At 41.4% G+C, this 24,456-nt stretch overlaps 4 protein-coding genes across 4 annotated transcripts; all 4 read left to right on the forward strand.

Moving 5' to 3' along the window:
- Window positions 1-6,599: 6,599 nt before the first annotated feature.
- PAAG_05263 (hypothetical protein) lies at window positions 6,600-7,368 on the forward strand (the record flags this gene model as incomplete). Its single annotated transcript, XM_015845519.1, has 2 exons — window positions 6,600-7,223; window positions 7,321-7,368. The coding sequence occupies 2 exons, from the start codon at window positions 6,600-6,602 to the stop codon at window positions 7,366-7,368; spliced, it is 672 nt and encodes a 223-aa protein (XP_015699745.1).
- A 1,632-nt stretch (window positions 7,369-9,000) lies between these two features.
- On the forward strand, window positions 9,001-9,898 carry PAAG_05264 (hypothetical protein; the record flags this gene model as incomplete). Its single annotated transcript, XM_015845520.1, has 3 exons — window positions 9,001-9,231; window positions 9,305-9,522; window positions 9,601-9,898. 3 exons carry the CDS (start codon window positions 9,001-9,003, stop codon window positions 9,896-9,898), a joined length of 747 nt encoding a protein of 248 aa, XP_015699746.1.
- Window positions 9,899-10,602: 704 nt separating this feature from the next.
- Window positions 10,603-11,811, forward strand: PAAG_05265 (Mis12 domain-containing protein; the record flags this gene model as incomplete). The annotated part of the gene is made up of 3 exons (XM_002792490.2): window positions 10,603-10,656; window positions 10,730-11,050; window positions 11,170-11,811. The coding sequence occupies 3 exons, from the start codon at window positions 10,603-10,605 to the stop codon at window positions 11,809-11,811; spliced, it is 1,017 nt and encodes a 338-aa protein (XP_002792536.1).
- Window positions 11,812-13,842: 2,031 nt separating this feature from the next.
- On the forward strand, window positions 13,843-14,675 carry PAAG_05266 (hypothetical protein; the record flags this gene model as incomplete). Its single annotated transcript, XM_002792491.2, has 2 exons — window positions 13,843-14,178; window positions 14,271-14,675. 2 exons carry the CDS (start codon window positions 13,843-13,845, stop codon window positions 14,673-14,675), a joined length of 741 nt encoding a protein of 246 aa, XP_002792537.2.
- Window positions 14,676-24,456: the final 9,781 nt, after the last annotated feature.

Consider the following 24,456-nt stretch of genomic DNA (forward strand, 5'->3'; position numbering starts at 1 on the left):
GCAAATGATGACTAGGCTGAGTCAGCCAGTCAGAGCAAATCTAGAGGTTCAACCTCTTATAATACCCTCTTTCTCCCTCTTTGTTGCAGTCTTTATGACTATTTAAAGCCCTCTTTATATCTAATTTTGTCTGCTAAGAGGTCTCTCAAGCATTTAAGGCCTTCACTTCTTGTAGGAGACTTATGTCATTTCATGTAGGCTTAGCTCAACCTACTCATTTAACAAGGTATTGCTTTTTCCTCTGGTAGGTTCATTCATCCTGAATTTCCTCAATCTCAAACTTAGGTTCTTTCAAAGTCTCTATAGTGAGTGGCTGCCAGTCAGTTTGTCTCTGACTAGACAGAGAATTCATCATCACAGCATGTAGAAGCTTTACATTAAAGACATTGTGAATGCTGAGTGGAACATTCAGTCAGTAAGCATAGAATTCTATCTTTTCTAGCATAGTATATTGATTGTATTTCACATTCAGCTTCTTGCACAGGTGATTAGTTCTCATGTTCTCTAAGCTCAATCAGATCTTATCTCCAGGTTGAAAGCTTGAAGCCAGGTCTCTTCATCTATTTATATATTTCTCTTGAGATTGCTGAGCATCTGTCATTTTTACTTGAGCTCACTTCAACACTTCACAGGCCTTCCTCATATAATCATCTGCAAACTCAATGAAATTATGTGATGTTTCAACAGAGGGTGCATTGACTATATCAATGAAGAAGACATGGAAAAGATGTGTTAAAAAGAATGAGCTCACACCCATTGAGACAGCATCTCTATTATTGATGGCCAGCTCTGCTAGAGGGAGTCATTCATGCTAGTCATTCTGTTGAAAGCTAATGTACTTGTGTAGGTAGATTTTCAGAGTCTGGTTCATTCACTCTGTAGCTCTATCCATCTCTGAGTGATAGACTGTAGAGAGTTGTCTTTTAATGTCTAATTTCTCACACACCTGAGTTCAAAATATGCTTGTGAAAGCTGACCCTCAATCTGACACTATCACTTTAAAGATGCCATGTCAAGAGATGATGTTGTGAAGAAACACTTTAGTCACTGTCTCTACATCAGTTTTCTTAACTGCTTTTAATATAATCTCTTTGGTCAGTCTGTCTGTTATAATCATGATGTTCATGTATTCTTTAGAGCTTTATAAGTCCACAATAAAGTCCATAGAAAGCTTCTACCACATGCATTCAGGAATAAGAAGAGGCTTAAGCAGTCTCTGACATCAATCTCTCCATGTGATGTTTGATCTGCAAAGATGACAGTTCCTAATCATTCTTCTCACATCAGTGATATAGCCTGGTCAGTAGAACTCACATCTTAGAACTCCTGCCATTTGCTCTCATCTGAGATGGTCAGTAAGAGGTGAGTCATGAGCCTCATACACTAATCTGATTTGAAGAGGTTTGAAGTCTGGCACTCACTTATGATCTTGAAAGAGAAGCTTTCTGTTCTCATTTAAAGAGCACTCAGAGACAGAGACCTTAATGCTGAGTTTAGAAGAAAATCTGAATCTTCCCTCATGAAGAGTTTGCTCCAGACACTGCAGAATCTTGTCATTTTTGTGAGCCTCATTTCACTGAGCTTGAAGAGACATTTCAGGTTCCACACTGGTAGTGGTTACTATTGATTCCATTCCAGATGCCAGTACATTAAACTTAAGTAGTTGAGCTTGCCTCTGCTTGATTCTCTCATCATCAGCACTCTGTGGCATATCCTGCTCTCTTTGTGATAGAATGTCTGATTTAGTGTTCAACTTCTCTAACTGATAATCAATTCTGAAGTTGAATTGATAGAGAATATCCATTCAATGTAGCTGTTTTTTATTTAGTCTGCATGTAGTCATGAAGTATTCTAGATTCTTATGATCTGTGAGAATTTTGAATTCTTTTACACTTTGTAGCTCAGCATTCTATTCCTTTAAACACTCAATTATTGCTAATAACTCCTTATCATGAATCTCATAGTTGCATTCCACAGGTGAATTCTTGTAAGAGAAGAAGGCATATGAGTGTAGAATGCTCTGCTCATCATATTGTAGCAGCACTCCTTCTGAGATGTAATCTAAGAAGTTCATTTTCAATATAGTCTCATGATCTGGGTCAAATTGAAGCAGGATTGGAGCAGAAATAAACATTGATTTTAGACACTTAAAAGCTTTCTCAGTCTTGCTCATCTACAAAAAAGGAACATTCTTGCATGTAAGAATTGTCAGTAGGGTCACAATCTTTGAGAAATCCCTGATAAATCATCTATAGAAATTGGCAAAGCCTAAAAATTCTCATACACTTTTAAGAGTAGTAGATGTCACTTATTCCAAAACAGCTTTAATCTTCTCTGAATCTATTCATATATCCTTGCCTGCTTCAATGATGAATTCAAGATATTTTGTGCTGTTCATCTTGAACTCACTCTTTCTGATGTCTGCCTGCAGACCTGCTTCCCATAGACACATAAGCATCTTTTGTACATGCTTGTGATGCTCCTGTAAGCTTCTTGAGGAAAATATCAAGATGTCATCTAAATAGGCTGAGCAGAAGTTGTCCAGATATTCATGTAATGCCCAGTTGATATATTTTTGAAATGTGCTCAGAGCATTGGCCAAATCAAAGAGTGTAACCAGTTACTCAAATAGCTTGTATCTGATTCTAAAGACTGTCATCTACTCATCATCTTCTGTGATTTGAATCTTGTAAAAAGCTGCAATAATGTTCAGCTTAGTAAATGATTTAGCCTGTCTAATTCACTGTAGAGTCTTACTGATTAATGATAGAGAATATCAATCCTTTCAGATGATTTTATTAAGAGCTCAATAGTTCACATAAAATCTTAGCCCACTCCCAGACTTCTTCATGAATAGTACAGGGGCGGCCACAGAGGAGTTGCTCACTCTAATAAAACTCTTATCCAGATAATCTATAAGAGTCTTTCATAAAGTCAGTAGTTCCTCTCAAGATATATTATATAATAGACTCCAAGGGGGTTGTTCTGCACTACCATCAGCCTTTTTAATCAGTTCAATTCCATGATCTCTATCTGAGTCATGAAGTGGAAGTAGAGCATCAGCAACTTCCTTATCAAATATGTTTAAAAACTCATGATAATATTCAGGCAGCTTTTCTCTAGAGTCAATCTTTGATTTCACTTCTAGAGTCTTTTGAATGTTGGTCAAACTGACAGCAAAGATCTCAATGTTTTGCTTCTCTTGAGTGCTCATAAGTCTAGAGAAGCTTACAGTAAAGATGAGAATCACATCAGCTTTTGCATTTGAACTAGACTCTACCTCTATGCCATTCTTTTCAAATCTCACAATTCTTTGATAAGGGATCACAGTCACCTTTTGCTGGGCCAACCAGGGGTCACCTAGATACATATCATGACCATGTAACTCATTCACTACATAGAGAAAGGCTCATTCAGTTACATGACTGTCTATATCAATTCAAATGCCAGTCACTATGCTTGTGGAGAGTCTCATGGAGTCTTCATAACCAGTCATTTTAACAGAGGGAATTTCAATGCACAAGAGCTTATGCTTGTTAACATAGAATTGAGAAATAAGATCATAGACATTACATTCACTGTCTATCATTTCTCTAGTCAAAAAGATATTATCTACTATAGCATTGATAGTGAAGGGTTTGAATATCATCTGAGATTTAAATCTTCTCTATTGCTTTCTCATAAGCTTCTTATTTTGCTCCTTTCAGTGTCTTTTGATTGAAGCTACTCTTTTCTCAAATTCTCACTCATATTCACATCATCATTGTTCAGTACCAGCTTGGGGATCACCTTAGCTATCATGGGGGTGACAGAGTGTCTGAGAGGTTTGAATGAGCAGCTCTTAATCATATGATCTCTGGCTCTGCATCTCAGACACAGGTCTTGCTCTCTTCATTGATTAATCTCTATCTGATTTATCAATTTAGCATGGTAGGCACTTGGGGTCACAGTATCAGGAGAGAGATTCATCAGATCATCAGTAGAAGCTTGAGACTGATTTCATCAGTCAAGAACAGCATAACAAAGTAGAGAGTGTGAATTAGATGTTGTATGATCTGAAGAAGATCTGCCCTCACAATGTTTAGACCACTGCCTTAAAGTCTTAAGTTCAGAGAGTTGATGATCAACTAATCTAAGCTTTTTGCAGTAATTCTCATAGAGAGATAGTTCCCTTACACTCATCATGCCTTCCCTCAGCTCCATGCTTAGAGTGGATTTCAAATATCTCTTTTTAATGTGATCATCTTATTCATAACCATCAGCTTTCAGCAGTAGCTGATTAAATTTATGTAGAAAGTTAAAGAGAGCTCTTCTACTCTGTCATAGATTGTTGAGCTTTTACATAGTCTTTTTCTGTCATGCAGAATCAATAAAGAGCATGTGTGTCTGCTTCAGTAAGCTCTCTACTGTGAAGTTGATCTTGTTCTTATTATTCTCAACTCAGAAGTATCAGAAGTATACTTGAGCTGCTGCCATTTCTTTCAGTCTTGAGTACACATATCAAGCACATTCCTTATTATTATCTAAAGCTTTCTCATCAACTTTAAGTTTTAACTGAAGCTTTAGCTCTTACTGAGGGTAGTGCTTCAGATTAGAATCATTATACTTCTCACAGTCTGATAGCTTGGTCTTTGATCTTCTGACTGCAATAAATGATTGCAGATTCAATTGAGAGAGAATTGATGTTGAGATATTCAAAGCTTGTTGTAGATTAGCTATTTCAGCTTGCTGAGCTGCTATTAAATCTCTGTTCTCACACTGAACCTGTTTCTGCTGTTGGAGAAAAGCTATTCATTATTGTTCAAAGCTGCTGAGGGTGTCTCTGCTCATTGCTTCATGTTAATCTATTTGTTGTACAAGTCTGCTGCTTTATCTCATTCAGCTAGACATTTTCAATGTTGCTCATTCATTTGTTAGCATGATTGCTAACCCAGTCTATTCATATACCAGTGCTATCACTGAACTTCATGATGCAGGATTTAAGGCTCTCAATAGTCTATTATATGTCAGCACATTTGCTGAGCTTCATGATACAGAATTAAGACTCTCAGTGACCTATCAATGAAAGGAGTGAAGCAATTTGTAATGTAAAGAGTTAAGCTCTAAGAACTAGAGGCTAGTCCTCCTATATAACAAGGACAAATTGCTTGAGAAAGGGAAGAAAAGAATGAGATGAGAACTTTAGCTTAAGCAAGCTCGCGTAGCATGATCATGTGCGCACATGCAAATGATGGCTAGGCTGAGTCAGCCAGCCAGAGCAAATCTAGAGGTTCAACCCCTTATAATGATGATCTTTTAGAATGAGGACATGCTCACTTCTAGATCAAAAGATAATGTTAGACTCAAGCACTGAGGCTAGATTTATCCCCATCACATGACCACACCCCACATGGGACCTAGTGGATCGGCTGTTATATGGTCACGTGATCATGTAGGCTGTTTATAATCTGAGCAGACCCTGATACCTCTTTTTTCTCATCAATCTTAGTATTTCATTATATAGCAGTTAGCAATGCAGAGAGCTTCCTTCTTATGCAGCTTGCATTTGCTCTCTAACAGATAATAAGACAACAGATTCAATTCATCTATTTAACTAAGCAGCTGCAATAAAAATACTAAACTGAAGATTAGAATGTAAAATAAACAAGCAGCTGAATATATAGAGATGATTTAGAATCAAATCAGATCAACATGAGCAACTAAATATGATTGAGATCAGAACAAATTAATTTTTAAAGTATAGCAAAATGAATCAATCTTTATTAATATATAAGTAGCTGTACTATAATACTTTTAAAATATATTTTTTATACTATAAAATAATTTATAGAATTAAATCTAATAGTTATTTTAATTAATTTAATAAAAATTATTATTTTTAACTTATAATTAATAATATCAGATTATTTTTACTTTGAGTTTTTATCATAATATTTATTAATAAAAATATATTTTTCAGATTTTATTAACTTTAAAAATAAAATTTATATATTTTAAATTCTTGCGAACTGCTATTTTAACTATATATCTTAATTATTACTAAGCTTATATATATCTACACATATGTATATATATTTTATTCTCTTATTGCTATTTTTCTCTTCTTTTTCTTTTTATAGTCATTATATAAATTAATTAGTTATTGTAAATACTACTATGTTAAATATACTATATTCTGACTTTTGTCATAGCTGCTCATTCATTTTATATTTTAATTTTCATTTTAGAATTCTCATTACAGCTGTCTAGTTAAATAAATTAAAGCTTTTATCTTATTATCATTTTGACTCTAGATTTAAACTATGATTCTCATTATACCAATTCAATAAAAATTCAAAGGTATTCAAAAGTATTTATAAGCAACTATGGAAGTCATTCCATCAGCAGAAGCTTGAGTTTAATCTATCTCTTCAGTTTTGTGGGAAGATATCAGCAAGCAGGCAAGGGAAGGAATTGATCTCACGTGCTCTCGTGCCTTCAAACGCGACAAGCGTGTCATTGCAACACCAGCGTCTAAATTTCCAACATATAATCTGGATCAGATCAAAATTCAGCCACTGGACAAATAAAATTTAAACAACCCACTATTCACACCGCCAATGGACCATTCTACAATTCTAGCAAAGCGGAAACCTCCTCTGTTCAAACCACCCCGCCCACGAACCGCCGGCGGCATAACAAAACCTCCCACAATCTCCAAAATGTCAAAATCTAAGCCCAAGTCCACAACCCGCACAACAAAACAATCCTCCTCCTTATCCACGTCCCGTAGAAAATCTTCGGGTCGCAAAAATGATAGCGATGTTATCCGTGTGTCGCGAACACCGTCCCCCAACCCTCCAGATCAAACCACCTCATCCCCACCGGGCTCTCAATCAGACAGTGGAAGATCCCAATCCAACTCCCGCTCCCCTGCCGGCGTACCAGATTATATCCTTGCAGAAATCACCGAATCTGCTCCTGTTAACCCACGCGAAGGGTTTGACTCTTCCGGACCCATGATCCCCAGCAAACTGCTCACGACACTCCTGCACCGCCATTTCCAAGACGAAAAGACCAAAATCGCTAAGGATGCCGGGCGGGTGGTGGCCAAGTATGTAGACATCTTTGTGCGGGAGGCACTGGCGCGGGCGGCGTATGAGAGGACACAGGTTGAGGAGAGTAGGTCGGATAGCCCTGAAGTACGAGGTAGAGCACGGGCTAAGGTTGATAGTTATCTGGAGGTGAGTTTATGGTTTTCTTTTTTTTTCTTTTTTTCTTATTTATTTATTTATTTATTTGGTGAGTTAAATGTGTTACTACAATGCTGATGGGTTCTAGATTGAGGACTTGGAGAAGTTAGCGCCGCAGATGGTGCTTGATTTTTAATTCTGTGATACGGCCCGGCGTTTTATGGATTTACGTTTTCAAATAACTATAATCATTCCGTATAACTAACTGAAGATAGTCAGAGGAACATCTGGATTCCCTCAAACACTCCGACGAGAGGAAGTGGCTCTCAGCCGAACATAAAGAGGGATATCTTATTTAAGTTTGGGTTTGCAGGGCGGCTAGTTTCGGGGAGTTCACGGTCATGGTTGGTATTTGGGATCATCCAGCAACTGTGTCTTTTAACAGGAATATTTATCGTACAATTTTGGGGTCTAAGGAATTTTTTTTAAAACCCGTCATATGCGGTCTGGTCATCGAAAATTGCATTCGAATTTTGCTCTTTCCCTGCAATTTTCTCTATGCTGAAACCCAAGGCGTAACTATTCGTTCTACCGTGAGAAAATAGTATCATCAGTTGGTTTTCACACCAAACCGCAGCCTCAGGCAGCAAATGCAGGTTATCTATCAGCCACAATTATCGCATCAGCCACAACACGCCATCACCCAGAATCAACCTCCTGTAACCAACTGTCATCTTGCGGTCGAGAACCAATTCTACAGATGCGCCAAAGGAGATGAGCATTTACACAAGGATGTCCGCACCAAAATCTATATAATGATCCGTCAAATCTGTTAAAGGGATGACACAGGATAGGACAATGACAGCCCTCTGCCAATGCTCATACCTACAGGGGCTTGCAACGTCTCAAACGGCGATGTGACGGTGCTCAAACTCTTCTACGCTTCGCATCGCAACCCCATTCATGCATGGAACAGTGGCCGTCCGCAATTGTAATGGAGCCTGCTAGCCCTTTAGAAAATGCAGATTGACCCCTAATCGCAGGATAGCTCACTTTTAGGGCTTGCTGTTCTTAAAATTCCAATTTGGCAGTGGTTGTTGCATAATGGCGACATCAATGTTCGATGAGATGTTGAAAACAAATCCTCTCATGGAAATTTCACCTGAATTTTAGGAACGAAATGTACTTGAAGATGAATTGTCTGCTACTCCGTGCTGATCAGTTCCTGAAGTATGCCTCCCTCGAGGACTTCATACTCAAGACATACTCATTCCTCCCCAGATCTACCCAGGGGTAAGAGTTCGAGGCCTGTGGCGTCAAATGTGTCTGATGCTATTGCCTCTAATCCTAAAAGGAATATGACTCCACTTGGGCATCCCGTTCGGATATGTGTCATTCCCCTTTAAAAATCCTAAGGTCCCAAGTGGCATACCATCTTTGGAATCCGTGACACCAAACTTCCATTTTGTCGTACCCCTGGTTTGTGAAAACCCTCAATCTGGGAGCTTGGATGATCTCGTTATTCGTCTTAAATCTACACTTTCCCCCTCCGTTTCCGTTCTTTTCTCTTCCGTTTACTTTCACCATCTCTGTGAGAAAGTGCTTTTAATGCCTCTTTCTTTTCTCTCTTTTTAATTTCTCTCCTTTGTGTACGAATATTTTTTACACATTCGCTTCTGCTATATCAAAGCGCCAGCCGCTTGTATTCATTGATTTAATTTTACTTTTGCTTCCTAGCCTCACTTTCTACGAACGATACGGGCCTTGTCCCTCTGCTTTGTCTTTCACGAACGTAATTTTTGAACAAAGAAAATCGAAAGTTCCAGAAATGTTGTTTCGAAGAGTGTTAGCATCGACTGTGCTTCTGTCAACCGGAATCCAGGCACAAGTTGAAAATAAAATCATCTCCGGATGGTCAGTTGTAAAAAGGCAATCTCCAGAGGGCATGGTTACGGTGCATACTGTTCAGGTTGGCAATGCAGAAGGCACTCAGAGATTCTACCCTGACTCTCTTAAGGTTGAGCCAGGCTCAATGATCCAGTTCCAGTTCCATCCGAAGGTAACATACCCCCCTAGCCCTAGAAGGAATGATTAAGTTGAGAGGAGTTGGTAGCTAATTTATCGTTCTCTAGAACCACTCTGTCTCCCAGTCTACATGGGAACAACCATGTTCTCCCATAGGTGCATCTAATGGCTCTCATCCCGCTATCAGGTCCGGGTTTTTACCGGTTTTACCTGATGCCGCACAAATGCCTGTGTTCACGGTTATGGTCCACGACAGCAACCCATTATGGTTGTTCTGCGGCCAGACTAACCACTGCCAAAATGGCATGGTCATGGTTATAAATCCGTAGGCATTCCTTTACATCCCATCAAGACGAAAGCTGAAATCAAATGTAATTGCTAATATATATCGTCCCATATCTAGTCCAGTAGGAGCAGACAAGGGGATTGAAGCATTCCGGTCAGCGGCGATGTCTGGAGGCGGTAGTTCCCAAGGTGGTATCCCCATTCTACCAACCGGCGGTTTCCCCGGGGGTGGTGGTAACGGCGGTGTAGCACTCCCAACGGGCGGAGCTCTACCGTCAACCGCTGCTGCTGGTACCGAAACACCAACTCAGACTAGGCCACTTTCAGCCACCACCAACGCAGCGCCTAAGCAGATGTCTCACGCTGCAAGTCTCTCCAGTGTATTGATTGCCACTTTTGCAATTTTCGGACTGTAGGGGGAAATTTGCTTTCTTTTTTCTGTGTCCGACCTGGGCTCCATGGGGAAAGAGATTGGGAAAGTAACTTCCCAGGTAGTTGTTCTGTAGTTTCTTGTTCCTTTCCTTTCTTTCTCTTTTCTCTCAGATTAATTATCTTGTCCCCTTTTGCGTCTTATATCTCTTGACTTTTTTCTTATTCCCTCTCAGGGGTATGTGATTTTCTTATTATTTTGTGCCCCAGCCTTAAATCTGATTATCATTTGCTTGTCCAAATGTGGCTGGTCCGCAAAATGAGCTCTAATCCAACATTGCCCCTCTGTTACATTCGAGTTTTCTTCATCTGCTGTTAGGTGTGCGTATGATAGAACATTGAAAATAGTAGCAAAATAAATAAAAGTCAACCCGGTACAGAGTATTGAAATGGAATCCTCAATATCGGCCAACAAATTTTGGATTATTTCAGCCCTGTCTAGCAGTGTTTGACAATACTGCGGCTAGGGGGACTGTAGCACGACTAAACCAACTTAAGTTTATTAGGAAGGTTAGCCGACCTCGTCAAACCTTCCCATGCAAGTTAAAAGATGCGATGTCCCAACCAACAACACGCGATCTCAACGGGAATATCTCGATGTTAGCGGGGTTAGAATTGGAATGTGCATTGTCTGCCTAGACATACAGACCATCCTGTGCAAGTATGCCATCTACTATTTCGTCCCACAACAATGAATGACACCATAACTTCCCTGCTCACGGAGCACTTCAGCTACACCCCACTGGTAAGCTTCCCTCCCCCCCCCCCCCCCATCCCACTGGCCGATAAAGTAACTTGCATTGTATGTTATGTCCCAGTCTCTCATCGACGACATAATAAACTCCATAAACAACCTCATCTACCAAGCCATTTCCAGCCTGGAAGAGGGTCTTTTAAATGCCCCGCCAGAACGTCTAGGGTTCTCACACACAGCAGACTCTATCCCTGACACAGATGATGATGGCAACATAGAGTACCCGGAGGCCCGGCTGGAGATAGAAAACGGGCTGCACCAGCTGGAGACGCTGCTTGAGGCGACAGTGGATAAAGCGTTTGATAAATTTGAGATTTACGTACTGCGCAATATCTTGACGGTACCCGAAGATTTGCTGGGATGGATCCGCCTGTCGCATTATGAGGTAGGGCGACGGAGTCAGCATTAGAATCGCCAAAGCTGCCATTTTTACCATTCATGCAAAGCTATAGGATATTGTTTACTGGATACTCGCTAACTATTGTGGAATATTTCTCATCATAGAAGCTCTCCCTCACATCCATTCCTCCCAACTCCCCAACCCTAGAATCCATAACCCTCCAACGCTACAAGCTACGTGAGAACCGAAAACTGCAGCGCGCACTGAAACAAGAATCCGACCGCAATGAAGCAATAATTGCACAACTCCGCTCAATCCTGTCAAAAGACTGCCACTCAGCCTCCACAGAAGAAAAGCAGGCAACAACCACAGCCACAGATATATTGACAACGACGAAAAACCCCGACAAACCCTCGATTCCAACGACAGATGCCCCCGATCTCTCCTTCCTCGTTACCGATCCCACCGCCCGACGCCTGCGAATTGGTGACGCCGCAGACCCTTTACGAGCCCCCATCACAACCAACACAACATTCATACTCTCCCAACTCCCCGCGCTACGGATAATGCTTGCACAACTCCGGCCGAAATTATCGACGTTGCCCAAGTCTGTGGATCAGATGGGACTAGATCCGAAGCGTGAGGAGAGAATGGAGTACATTGAGAGTCGGACGCGATTGCATCTAGAGCGGAATGGGGGGCTGGGGGCTGGGAATGAGCATGGAGTGGTAGTTGCTGGGCGGAGGATTGACGGGGAAGAAGCACAGGCGTTAGAGGGAGTGGTGGAGATGTTGGAAAGCGGTTGACTGGCTTACTGTGCGGGTGATTGAGATCGAATCTGGGAAATGGGATTTATTCAAGAGCTTTTCTTTTAACTACTTTGTACTAGTTTCTTTCACTTCGGGTTCTCCTTTTCGGAGTTTGCTGGGAACTGCGTGATTTTACCTTCAACACAGCGTAATGTTTATGTTATATGCTTTGGGTTCACGGAAAGAGGTTTAGAAGGGTTTTGTTCAGGGTGGATCGAGAAAAAGGGGGTGGGTATGACATTTTACTATATACGTATGATGCCTCTTTTACGAAATAGGATGTCACGAGTGCCTCTGAGCCTAGGCAATTTACCGGCCCCTGCGGAAAATGGATTATAACGATTCGGTATAATTCAGGAAGAAGTGGACTGGAACTGGTACATTATCTCTTTCGCATTGTTGACGCTGCCAGCCACCCATACGTCGCGCAGGTTGTGTGTCAGCTTGATGTAGCTTAAACCATGATGCAAAAAGGGTGCCTGATATAAACCTAGTTGATTATTGCCCAGCTTCAAATTAATATTACTTTTTCAATCTTTAACAAATTGCTTCAGTGCATTGCCCAATGTGTTCAATATTATGATAATAAGGGGACAAAGCTGTCTAGGAAATCACCGTCCAACAAGATACAATTTAGACCTGCATAAAGGGGCGTAGAAAGGCTGGAGGAGTGAGGGGGGTAAGGTGTAAGGGAATACATGTTTTATTTCATCCAGTTATAGAACACTCAATCCCATGTTTCTTCTCTGTGCTGCTCTGATACGTTTAGGAAGATTTACTGGTACATTTAACAGTGTAAACAATTTCGGAGATGTGATGCGCTATTTATTGCATGTTGAATGTACAACCCGGATGGATGCTTGAGATGTTGAACAATTTTGACGCCGAGACCCACAATGGACAAGACGCGAGCCCAAAGTGTTCATAGCAAAAATAATAAGACACACGCCAATCCTGGTGATAGAACAGGAAGTAGAAGTGTCAAATATGCCCGTGGATGATATACTACAGATTATCAAGTCTTCAAACTATCATAGATCGGCATAAACAATAAAAACCGGGGTAGGCTATTTATAGAACCAAGCATACCCCTCGACTATCCAAGCCTTATCTCAGCCTTCAATACCAATCACTTCGATGTTCCTGGCGCTGGCTCGGACCTAAGGAGGAGTTAACAGAGGCGCCTTATCAAGTTGCTTGATGCAACCCAGTAGTTGTGCTGCCTTTTGCAATCCTTGGATGCCGGCGCTAACAGCACTGACGAATCGACTGTGTGTCGCTCCCCTGTAGCCCGCTCTGGAGAGGTCCAAGAAAGGATTGGATATGCAAGTTGATTGGCCGTGGTGACCAGTTGCAAAAAACGCAGCCTGCCGCCGCGATGGAGACTGGGGAATCCGAATCTTCCCAATTAGATGCGCTGTCCTTCTGCTTCTTCAATCTGATGCAGCCAACGTCATGCGTTATGCGCGCAGATCTTCAGGACCAGAGCCAATGGCTGACTGGGAATCAAGATCAACAATTGTCAAAGTTCCTCTTGTATTTTCCGCAGAGGTACCAGGGCCGTGATATCAATTTCATGTCACATATACATGGAGATCCTTTGGCGCAGACGAGAGACTGCAGCAGATTAAAGAATAAAAGTGTATTGTGGCCCATTTCTCTCACGTTCTAATTTTCTATTTTTTTCTCCTTTCCTCTTCACCCATATACTTGGTGGTTCTTGAGTTTCCGTATTTGTTTCCCTCCTTTTTGTTTGGAGCTGCGCTTTATCAGGCTGTGCCTCCTGTTCATTTGGTCTTCCGTTAGTTGATCTACCTATCTATTTTTCTTTCGTCCCTATATACGAACCAAGCTGTTCTTCGATCGGAATTGTTGAGAACACATTTGCGCAGAGTGATGTGTGCTTATTGAGACGATTACTCCCAATTCTGCAGAGCCCGCCTCTCATTTGAGCTGAACACAAGTGGTGCGAACAAGGTCACCCTCGTTCTATTCGTTCATTGATTCAATTTACTATTTTTCATAACAATGTCTTCATCATCATTTGTTGGCTCCAATCACGGCTCGCAGGCCACCACCCTATCTGCCTCTGACGAAGACGAATCGATCTACCTCTCCCGCACCAAAATCTTCCACTGGATCCGAACTTTCATCTCTGGTCTTATCTTCGCGATTGCCGTAGCCGTAATTGGCTGCGAAGCTCGCTCCCTTCGCTTTTATCAGGAAACCAGCCCATTCAAGGAATGGGGGCTCGTCCTGTGGCCGGAGTATCTTGATCTGCGTCCAACTACGGCCCTGATTGCTTGTGGCAGTATCATTGCCGTTCTCACCCTCGCGTATCTTATCATGGCTTCCCTTCCATCTGTAGGTGCACCACACCATCTTGCACCTTTTCCTCATTTACCATTGCAGGACATCAACACCGGTTCCAACGGCTAACTCCAACACACCTACAGCCACACTCCCGCGTAATCCTCCTAAACGTCATAATCACCATCGTAGCACTTAGCGGCCTTATCGCTGCTATAAGCGCCATCGCCTTCACTTCAACCGTTACTGACCCGCGCATGAACAACGGTGACAATGTCGGCGAGACCATCCGCACCTGGACCTGCAAGTGGGGATTCCCGGGCGGAGTGGACACACATGGTAAGCCGGTCAATGCCACGGATGCCTTTGGTCGGCTGTGCAGGGAGACTCATACCTCCTTCTCGCTTATGTGTGTGTTGATTGTGCTTCAGGCGATTTTGGGTGTGGCTGCTGCTTTCGGTTGGTGGATGGATTTTGGGATGGAGAGGAAGCGTGGTGTTGGAGCGGTGGAAACCGGGAATGGGGCTGGGGCTGGGAAAGAGTCTTTGTGATACGGCAGTCAGGATGGAGAGTTCATGGTCGAACTCTTTATAGTTCAGGCAAGAGGGTTATTATTTCCGTCTGGCTGGCGCCAGTTGTTGATCGGGTAATGCCTGACGAGGTTTTTTGTTTATTTTTGATGGTTGCGCGGAGAAGCTCCTGGTTTCGTTCTCGTTTACTATGACATGCTACAGTTTCATCCTTTTTCTTTTCTTTTCTTTTCTTTTTTTTTTAAAAAAAAATGTTGGTTTCGTTTTTAGGTAATTGGAGTTTGAGTTTGTTTTTACTTGGAAATATGGGAATAGGCAGATTGATTCAGTATCATCATTTCTTGAAAAGTCAATAAATTTTTCAAACAAATTCATGAGTTCTCAGTATTATATATATATTTTTTCATTTCATATATGAAAACATAACAACCGATTATTCTTTCGTCATAAATAATATTAATATTCAACAATAGTAACAAGCATAACAGAGAAATAATTTCTTTTAAAATCATATATATTTACAGACTATAGTTAACCAGTTGATTGATTTATTATAATGATGCTATAACTATGTCACGCGCACTTACCATTATTGAGTGCGCCCCACTGTAAAGAAAATACCATCATAATGAAAATCTCTTTACTGTATATTCATCACCAGTCTTCAAGAATTAATAACCATCACCATGTCTAATAATATTAAATATTCAATTATATTTATATAATAAATGCTAAGCAATATTAAGATATATATTATATTATATCATAAAAATAAAAAATTATAAAATTCTATACAAGAAGGAAATAACTGAAGGACTTAGTTCTATGATATATAATAATTTAAACTAAGCAAAGACAAATTTTCAATATAAATCAACTATAAATTATATGATTCTGATAAATGAATTATCAATTTTATAATGCTCACAATAGCAGATCTCAATTGCATAATTAATTATTAACATAGAATATATCACAGTAAGTAAAATAATCTGTAAGATAATTTTATTGAATGATATGCTATATGATACTGAATTAATAGATGAGAAAATAAAAATATACTTACATCTACAAGTTGACAACAAGAAAGTGATAGAAATAGTAAAAGAGAAATTTCTGACATGAAAATCACATCACATTGAAATAAAATATCATATCCTTTATAATTTGATTGAAAAAGGTAAAAAGCTAAGCGATAGCAATATAATATAGTGGGGCCACGTGATATGGTAGCCGTAGTATCTGTTGGGCATGGCCGCCCGGTGTAGAGGGTTAAGCTCTAAGAACTAGAGGCTAGTCCTCCTATATAACAAGGACGAATTGCTTGGGAAAGGGAAGAAAAGAATGAGATGAGAACACGAGCTTAAGCAAGCTCGCGTAGCATGATCACGTGCGCACGTGCAAACGATGGCTACGCTGAGTCAGCCAGCCAGAGCGAATCTAGGGGTTCAGCCCCTTATACCTGTTGGGCGTGTGTTGCCCGGGCGGCCGCCCCGCCGCACGTGATATAGCGTATATTAGATAGCTAGCTAGGCCTCCCAATATGAGAGATTCAACCATCCCACAGGTTATGGCCCGGATAGCAGTTTTTTTTTAAGAAAAACAAGACATTTTAATTAGAATATGCTGCAACCAACGCGATATTGGATGAGTTTGACTAGATTTCCTTTAAAAAAACACTCTTTTTACACTAAAAATCAGAAGATCTCAAGGGGATACTCTCTGTTGTGAGAAAGTGATCGCATCCGTGAAGGAATCAAAACAAAACATCATTTTTCTCTTTTTTCTGATTTTCTTTCTTTTCTTAAATTTTTGATCTGAGGATACTCAAGTCTTGTGTCTAGATGAGTAGATCACCCCTTACTTCTCAATCAGAATGAAAGAGATCTCTACATTCTCATTCAAAGACTCAAGAGATGTTCCCTACACTCTATGAAGAAGGTGTAGTGGATACAGTGCCCACCTCAGAAGATGAAGAAGAAACTGAATATGCATTAGTGGAAGAAGCAATGGAAGAAGTCATCTCAACCCATGATACAGGGAAAGAGCCTGTATGTGATGAATCAGAGGATGACAGAATCTCTAGCTCAAATTCTGGCCCTATCTCAATTTCTACCCTCAATGTCAATGGCATGATCATGATGACTGTGGCTGATCTTCTCACATTTTGTCAACAGATGATGACCATGTGGAAGAATGCCTGTATGAGTGATACTACTCCTGTGTATACTCTAAAACAGAAGATATATGAATATCATAAGGAGGTGCAAGCTTTGATGGATATGAAGACCATGACAACATTTGATGAAACCAACTATCAAGCATGGAGGATTGGCATCCTGGTGGACATGAAGGTTATTGGCGCCACTGATATTCTTATGAAAAACCAACATGAACTGCCTGAAGAATACAACACCAACCAGTTGGATAAAGAGTGTTGGACAGTATGTACAAAGGCCTTATATCATTGAATGTTGCAGTCCCTACTGGGACCTGTATGTACAATGATTGAAGTATTAGAACTGGATAACACAGCTGCCCTATGGCAGAAGATCAGCCAGGAATACACTGTCTCATTGGCAGAGAAATGTATGAACATCATGAAGGAGCTCTCAAACCTTGCTGTCAAGAATAATGACTATCTTGCCTATCAAAGGAGATTTTGCTATCTGATTGCACAGCATAAGGAGTTAGCCACACAAGATGATGATTTTTATCATGATCTTTTCCTTATTGGCCTATGTGATCATCAGAAGGTGTTTGTAAAGACCTGTCTTGATGACTTCTACACAACTGGCCAAGATCCAATTGTGAACATGAATATTGATGATTTGATGAAGCAGTTAATCAATTGTACAAGCAAGACAAAAGAGTCTAATCATCTGAAGACCTCTAAAGCAAACACTGCCACCACAAATGGTGATAACAAGCAGTCCAATACATTGACTACTGCCTTGAAATGTGATGTTTGTGACTGTGTAGGACATACAAATAAGATCTGCTGGTGCCAGCACCCAGAGTTAGTGACTGATCAATGGAGGGAAGTGAATAAGGATAAGATTGTCAAGAATACTGATGAGAATAGTGGCAGACAGAAACTGAAGAATAATAAGGGGAAAGATAGATATAAGAATGACAAAAACAACAAGAAGATGTCAGATCTCCTTGCCTCTCAACCTAGTGTCAACACCACAATTGCACTATCTGCGTCATCTGAGATATCATCCAAATCATGGTATTTGAATACCTGTGCCAGCTTCAATATGAGCAGCGAGAAGCATTTGATGATATGTATGGTGTCTTTTGAAGGTAATCTCAAAGTTAATACAGCTGACAGAGGACAGGGACAGGTTAAGGAAGTTGAGGATATCCTCCTAGAATCAGATGGGGGGGATATCATGGTAAGAGACATCCATTGGATCCCAAATCTAACCATCAACCTGTTGTTGTTCGCGAAGCTAGAAGACCAGGGTTTCTGATTTGAATTATCCCCATCTACCCTGTCTTATTTCATTATTTGAGTGTCAAACAGTGTCATATTTACCGCGATCTGAATGCCCCAAAGCTCTATATACAAGATCGTTGAATGAGAATCAGAAGTTGATGTCCACCATGCGTTCAAAGTGGTCAACTTCACCGCCCAATCCTATGTATACAGAGACGCGATGGTGATGGTTGATGAATCTGATGATAAACCAAATAAGATATTGAAAACCCTTGTGGAATGGCATGTTGACCTGGGTCATATTCATGTTGAGGTGATAATTGCTTTGGCAAAGAATCCACTATCAGGTGTATGAATCAAAGGCCCCAAATCAGGACTATTCTGTGACACCTGCGTCAAAGCTGGAATGACATGAAAATACTCACAGACCCCAATGCCACAGGCGCTATGAGTGATGGAATATGTGCATATCAATATCACAGGTGAAGGCAAGATGCTCAATGAGATGAACAATCACTCTGTTGAATCCCACCAGGGGATGAAATATTACATGCTAATCACTGATGATGCCATCTGTTATAGGTGGATCTACTTTTTGCATGCAAAGGATCAAGCTGTTGATTTTTACAGCCACTGGGTTCAATTCATGAAAAATCTCAGTTTCACCCCGCCTGTGTATGTGAGAACAGATATTGACAGTGTATTCTGTTCCAAAAAGATGTCTACAATTATGATCAGTCAGGGGATGATTTGGGAGCCTATGATTCTCCATTCCCCCCACCAAGACAGCGTATCAGAGCGCGGCATTCATATGATCATGGTGTGTGCCAGGGCAGTCCTTATAGGAAAGGATATCCCTAAGAAGTTCTGGGTGAATATTTTGGAAATGATAGTGTCAATCACAAACAACACATCTACTTCCACCATCTTGTATAATTTGAAATTTTGGCCTACAGATACTACAGATGAATTGCAGCTTGTACACTGTCCTCATACAATCCTGTTCTCTGTGCTTCTAAACATCCCACCAGAGGTTTTGCACTTCCGCGAGCTCAGATCAGACATTTACACTCATCTTCACAGATCACAAAAACCCGCGGATAAGCTGTCTGCCAAGATGGAATCATATAAGCTTATTGATTTTCACAGTAAATCAATTTTTTGTTTGTGGAATCCTGTGATGGACAAGCTCCTGATCACCAGCAATGTGATTTTCCCCTCAAAAGAGTGTATGAATGAAACAAATGTTGAAGGACTAGTGTCCAATCCTATAACCTACTTGATTGAGGATGGTGAAGTTCTCAAAATTGAAGATGCTGAATGAATAAGACCTGTGAAATCATTCACTACATATGTCTCTTCTTCTATCACAGGTTCATTGCCAAAGATGTACAAGGATACCGTGAATTGATCAGGTGTAGGAGAATATTGGAAGAAATCAATGCAACATGAGATCACAGATCTTGAATGACAGAAAACCTGGACCTTAATCCTGAGATCAGATGTCCCTGCAGATGAACCAGTGGCACCAGACCATTGAATCTTCATTGAAAAAGATTGCTCAAACAATCCCAACACCAATCCAGACAGGATATTATGAAAATTTCACTGGATAACATGCAGTAATTGGTTGAAAAAGGGATCTCACAAAGAGATGTACACCCCCATGGTTAATGACACTATGAATCATATGATGTTTGTGATCTCAGTGAAAAAAGAATGGACACTACATCAAGTCAATATTGTGATGGTGTATCTTCATGACTGACTGAGATGAATGATCTATATGAGACAGCCCACCAGATTTGAAGCAGGAGCTTCACAGACATTGATTTGTACTGTGAAAGAATCTCTATATGAATTGAATTCAGCAGTGAAGATTTGATATGATTACTTGACAGCATTGTTGTGTGAGAACAGATTTGCTCCATTCTCCTACAACCCTGCTCTATGATGGCATATGATCTGTAGGCACCTCTATATGATGATCTACATTGATGATCTTCACATAATGATGGAAAAGCCTGCAGACACTGATTGGTTAGTAGAAACATTAGCAAGCAAGTTAGAGATCAAAGATCTCAAAGAGCCATTGAAATATTTGAGTATGGAGGTTGAATGTCACCAGGATGATGAAATCAAATTGACACTGAAACAGTATATCAATCATTTAGTGCAAGATTTCCACCTGGAGGATGCTGTCACTGTTTGTACACCAATGGAAGAAGGACTTCAAATTGATGACTTCTCTGTCTCTGAAAAAGAAGCTGATTTTACAAAACAGTGTTATCAACATGGCATTGGCTGCTTACAATATCTCATGGTCAAATTACATTCAGATATTGCCTATGCGGCATCCCTTCTAGCACAGAAAAACACCATTTCCACCCCCAAGGCATGGAAAGCTCTACTCCACATTGTACGCTATTTGAAAGGAATGAGTGATCTAGACATCTCATATGAGGGGCCTGATGATCATGAGTGTGTTCAATTCCCAAATGCTACATTTACACTCATTGGATATACAGATTCTGATTGGGCAGGACCTCTGAATGACAATTGAAAATCTACATCAGGTTTTGTCTTCTTGCTAGTGAATGCCTCAATTTCATGGCAATCTTCTAAGCAACCTTGTGTATCTTTGAGCTCTAATGAAGCTGAATACATAGCACTTAGTGAAGCTGTACACAAGGCTATGTGAATTCACAATATGATGTTGGATATGGGATTTATTATGAAGGACCCTCTGTAGATTAGAGCAGATAATAAGAGTTCAATCAATCTCACCATCATGGCAGTGATTACCATGTGCAGCAAGCATATCAACACTAGATTCCACTATTCCTGTACACAATTGAATGAGGGGGTGATTTCAATTGATCATGTTTCTACAGAGGATATGGTGGCAGACAGGCTTACAAAACCCCTAGACACAGTGGCATTTAAACATTTTATCAGTTTGCTAGGTCTTTCACAAGGAAAATAGTTCATTCTAGCAAAATCTTGTATGTAGCATGTTTTGGTTGACATCTAGGATAGGATAGCTAGATTTGAATACGCGGAGGACATAATATCCCGCACGTTTGGTGCGTGGGGGGGTGTTGGGTGTGTGTTGCCCGGGCGGCCGCCCCGCCGCACGTGATATAGCGTATATTAGATAGCTAGCTAGGCCTCCCAATATGAGAGATTCAACCATCCCACAATACCCGGTAGCCGCACCACCTCACATGATGGACGCGTATATCAGTTAGCTGGCCAGTCCTCCCACCAATGGAAATCCAATCATCCCCACAGTATCCAACCAACAACTTGCCAAGTCACGTGTATAATTTGACTTGTTAACATTTCATCGATATTGTTTCCCTTCACAAGTAGAGGTTGCAACATTCTCAAACTTGCCGTTTTTGCATCATCTTAATCAATCCTGATCACATCCCTATAAGCTCTCTCCCATCCCCTCAGGCAGCAAGCCTGATGGCGTGCTGACGCAGTGCCGCCAGCGCGCCCAGCCCCTCAACACCACTGAACACATCCTGAGCCTTGACATGCATCTGCTCCCTCATACACCATTCACTCAAGAGACCCCATCTCCTCACCCTAATCACCCGCCGCACATGTGAACTGAATGACATGGAGTCTCCAAGCTCCCCTACACCAGCAGGCAGCTCAAAGAGCAGAAATGTCACACCAATTCACCTCAACCTACATGGCCTGATGGCTAGTGATCTCCTAGCTGCCCATGAGGCTGAGGCACAGAAATCCCATGCAGAAGCACTAGCTGCTGCAAATATGCTTGATCAGATTGAAGAAGACCTAGATGTCATGAAGGCAAAAGGCCTATCAAGGGCACTGGCCCTTGGAGTCACTGTGAAGGTGTTAGTTAAGAACTGATACAATGGAAGTCAAGAAACAGCTAAGCAGTCCATCACAATCAAGCCTGCTGACTTCACTGATGCAAATGATGCAAGAGCTCCTATCTATGCAAAGACAGCTGCAGACAGCATCAATGTAACAAAAACATCAGCAATCATACTGCAGAAACCCCTGCTTAGAAATAACCTCAGAGAAGGAAAAACATCACAAATCCTCACACACCTGCCTTCAGATCATCTAGCTCACAAAGCAAGTCCAATTGCTACTCTTAGAAAGCTGAAGACTGAACTCCCAGGGCCTTTGGCAGCAGTCATCACAGCAGTTCAAGTCATCCCCACAGGCATTGCCATCATTTCTAGAAGCTTGCAAGACATGAAGGCCCTGCTAGCTCAAAAGAATGTTTTAGCAGCCACCCTTACCAATGCTCAGATAGAGAAGAAAGAACATTGAATCATCTGTCTGATTTCTGAGCTGCTCATGAAGATTAGTGACTATGATGATGAAACTCTGCATCTCTCAGCAGAATTCATGACAGAAGAATTCACACTTCAAATCAGAATCAAGTCTGTCCAGAGTCACTGAACAAAAATACACCCTGGAAACTCAATAGTCACTCTTATATTACACTTTTCACAAGAGACAGCAGTAAATCTGTCATCAAAAGTGAAACTATATGAATATCAAAGACCAGTGATCAGAAAGGCATCTAAGATCAAAATACAATAATGCAGCAAATGCTGAAGATTTCATCAAGAGAGATACTGTCTCTGCATCTCTCACTGCAAAAAATGCAGTTCTAAGAATCATGTGAAAGAAAATTCATCCTGTCATAAGAAGAATGAAGCATGTGGATGCCTCAATTGCTGCACTAACTGTCTTGAATCACATGCCACAGATGATTCATTCTGCCTCACCAGACCAGAGATAAAGAATGAAACTGTTCAAAGACACTCAAGAAACCAGCTGAGAGATATCTGCAATGCACAGAGTAAGGCATACTTGATCAAGACAAGTAACAGCAAATGCAGTGATTGAGGGTCATCAGCAGACCTGAGATTGAATGATTCTACTGAGTGTAGATCTAATCTCATACTGACATTAAACACAGCATCAAGCACAGCATTGAGCACAGTATCAGACACAGCATTAGGCATGATGCCCAACCCAACATCTAATGCAACACCCAACACGTCATCTCACGCAACAACACCCTCCTTTCAGCTACTCAATGAAGAAGAACTCTAGATCTCCGCAATTCCTGCAGATTATGCAAGTCAATGTAGGAAAAGGGGGCCCAGCACACGAGACGGCCCTCAATCTAGCGTTTGAAAGAAAGACTGACATCCTTCTCATACAGGAACCCTGGATTCACAGGAACTTAAGCCAACGCATCTCCAAAAAGCATCCAGCATTCAACTGCTTTGCCCCAATTGAAAAGTGGGACAGGAAGCCACGGGTCCTCACCTATGTGCGTAAACACCCACAAATCCATGCTCATGCAGTCCCAGGCCCCTGGGCAGAAAACAGGGACATCCACATGCTGCACATACAGGCCTGGGGTCTACAGCTTCAGACAGTCAACATATACAATGCACCCCCAGGCGCAGAGGATCCTGGACAAGGTGTGGGCTGTCTTCTCTCCTGGTCTGTCCCAGCACTCCCGTTGCTCCTTGCTGGCGACCTCAATATCAAGCACCCCGTGTGGCAACCAGGAGTGCCTCCAAGCATGTGGGCGGAACCATTCCTGCAATGGACCATGAATTTCAACTTTACTCTCACCATGGACCCAGACACTCCCACACGTGGGCATAACATGATAGACCTGGCCTGGGCCACCCCGGAATTAGTTATCAAAGGAGTGGACACACAGGTGGACAGATCCCTTTACACTTCCTCTGACCACCAGACTCTTCTCACCAAAATCAGCCTTCCACAGGGCGCAAGGCCTGACAGGCCAACCCATTTTTTCCGTCTCGACACCATGAATGAGAAGGTCTTTAACCAGACGCTGGAGGCCTATAAGCCAAAACTAGACAAACTATGTGATATCCCAGAGTACCCCAATACAGATCAGCTGGATGCCCTGGCTAAAGGTATCACAGATGCACTAATAGCTTCCCTGGAAAGTTCCACCAAGAAGAGCACCGGGCAAGGCACAGGTCAGCCATGGTGGAATGAGGACTGCCAGAAAGCAGTGACAACACTACATCGTGCACAGCGCCTAGGCTCTAGTTTTTTACGAGAAGCAAAAAGCAACGTAGCCAGGACCACCAGGAAAGCCAAGAGAGAATACTGGCGAGGCAAGATAGCAGAGGCCTCAGTGGGGAAAGATATCTTTAAGATGATCAAATGGGCCCATTCAACTGGCTCCTTTCATTCCCCCCCTCTTGTAGATGAAGAGACTGGGCGAACGCGAACAACCCCTAGAGAGAAAAGAGACCTTCTGCAACGGGTGCTCTTACAGAAGGCTGCAAGCAGAGAGGA

Source organism: Paracoccidioides lutzii (genome assembly GCF_000150705.2).
Source record: "Paracoccidioides lutzii Pb01 unplaced genomic scaffold supercont2.14, whole genome shotgun sequence".
In the NCBI taxonomy this organism is placed as follows: Eukaryota; Fungi; Ascomycota; class Eurotiomycetes; order Onygenales; family Ajellomycetaceae; genus Paracoccidioides; species Paracoccidioides lutzii.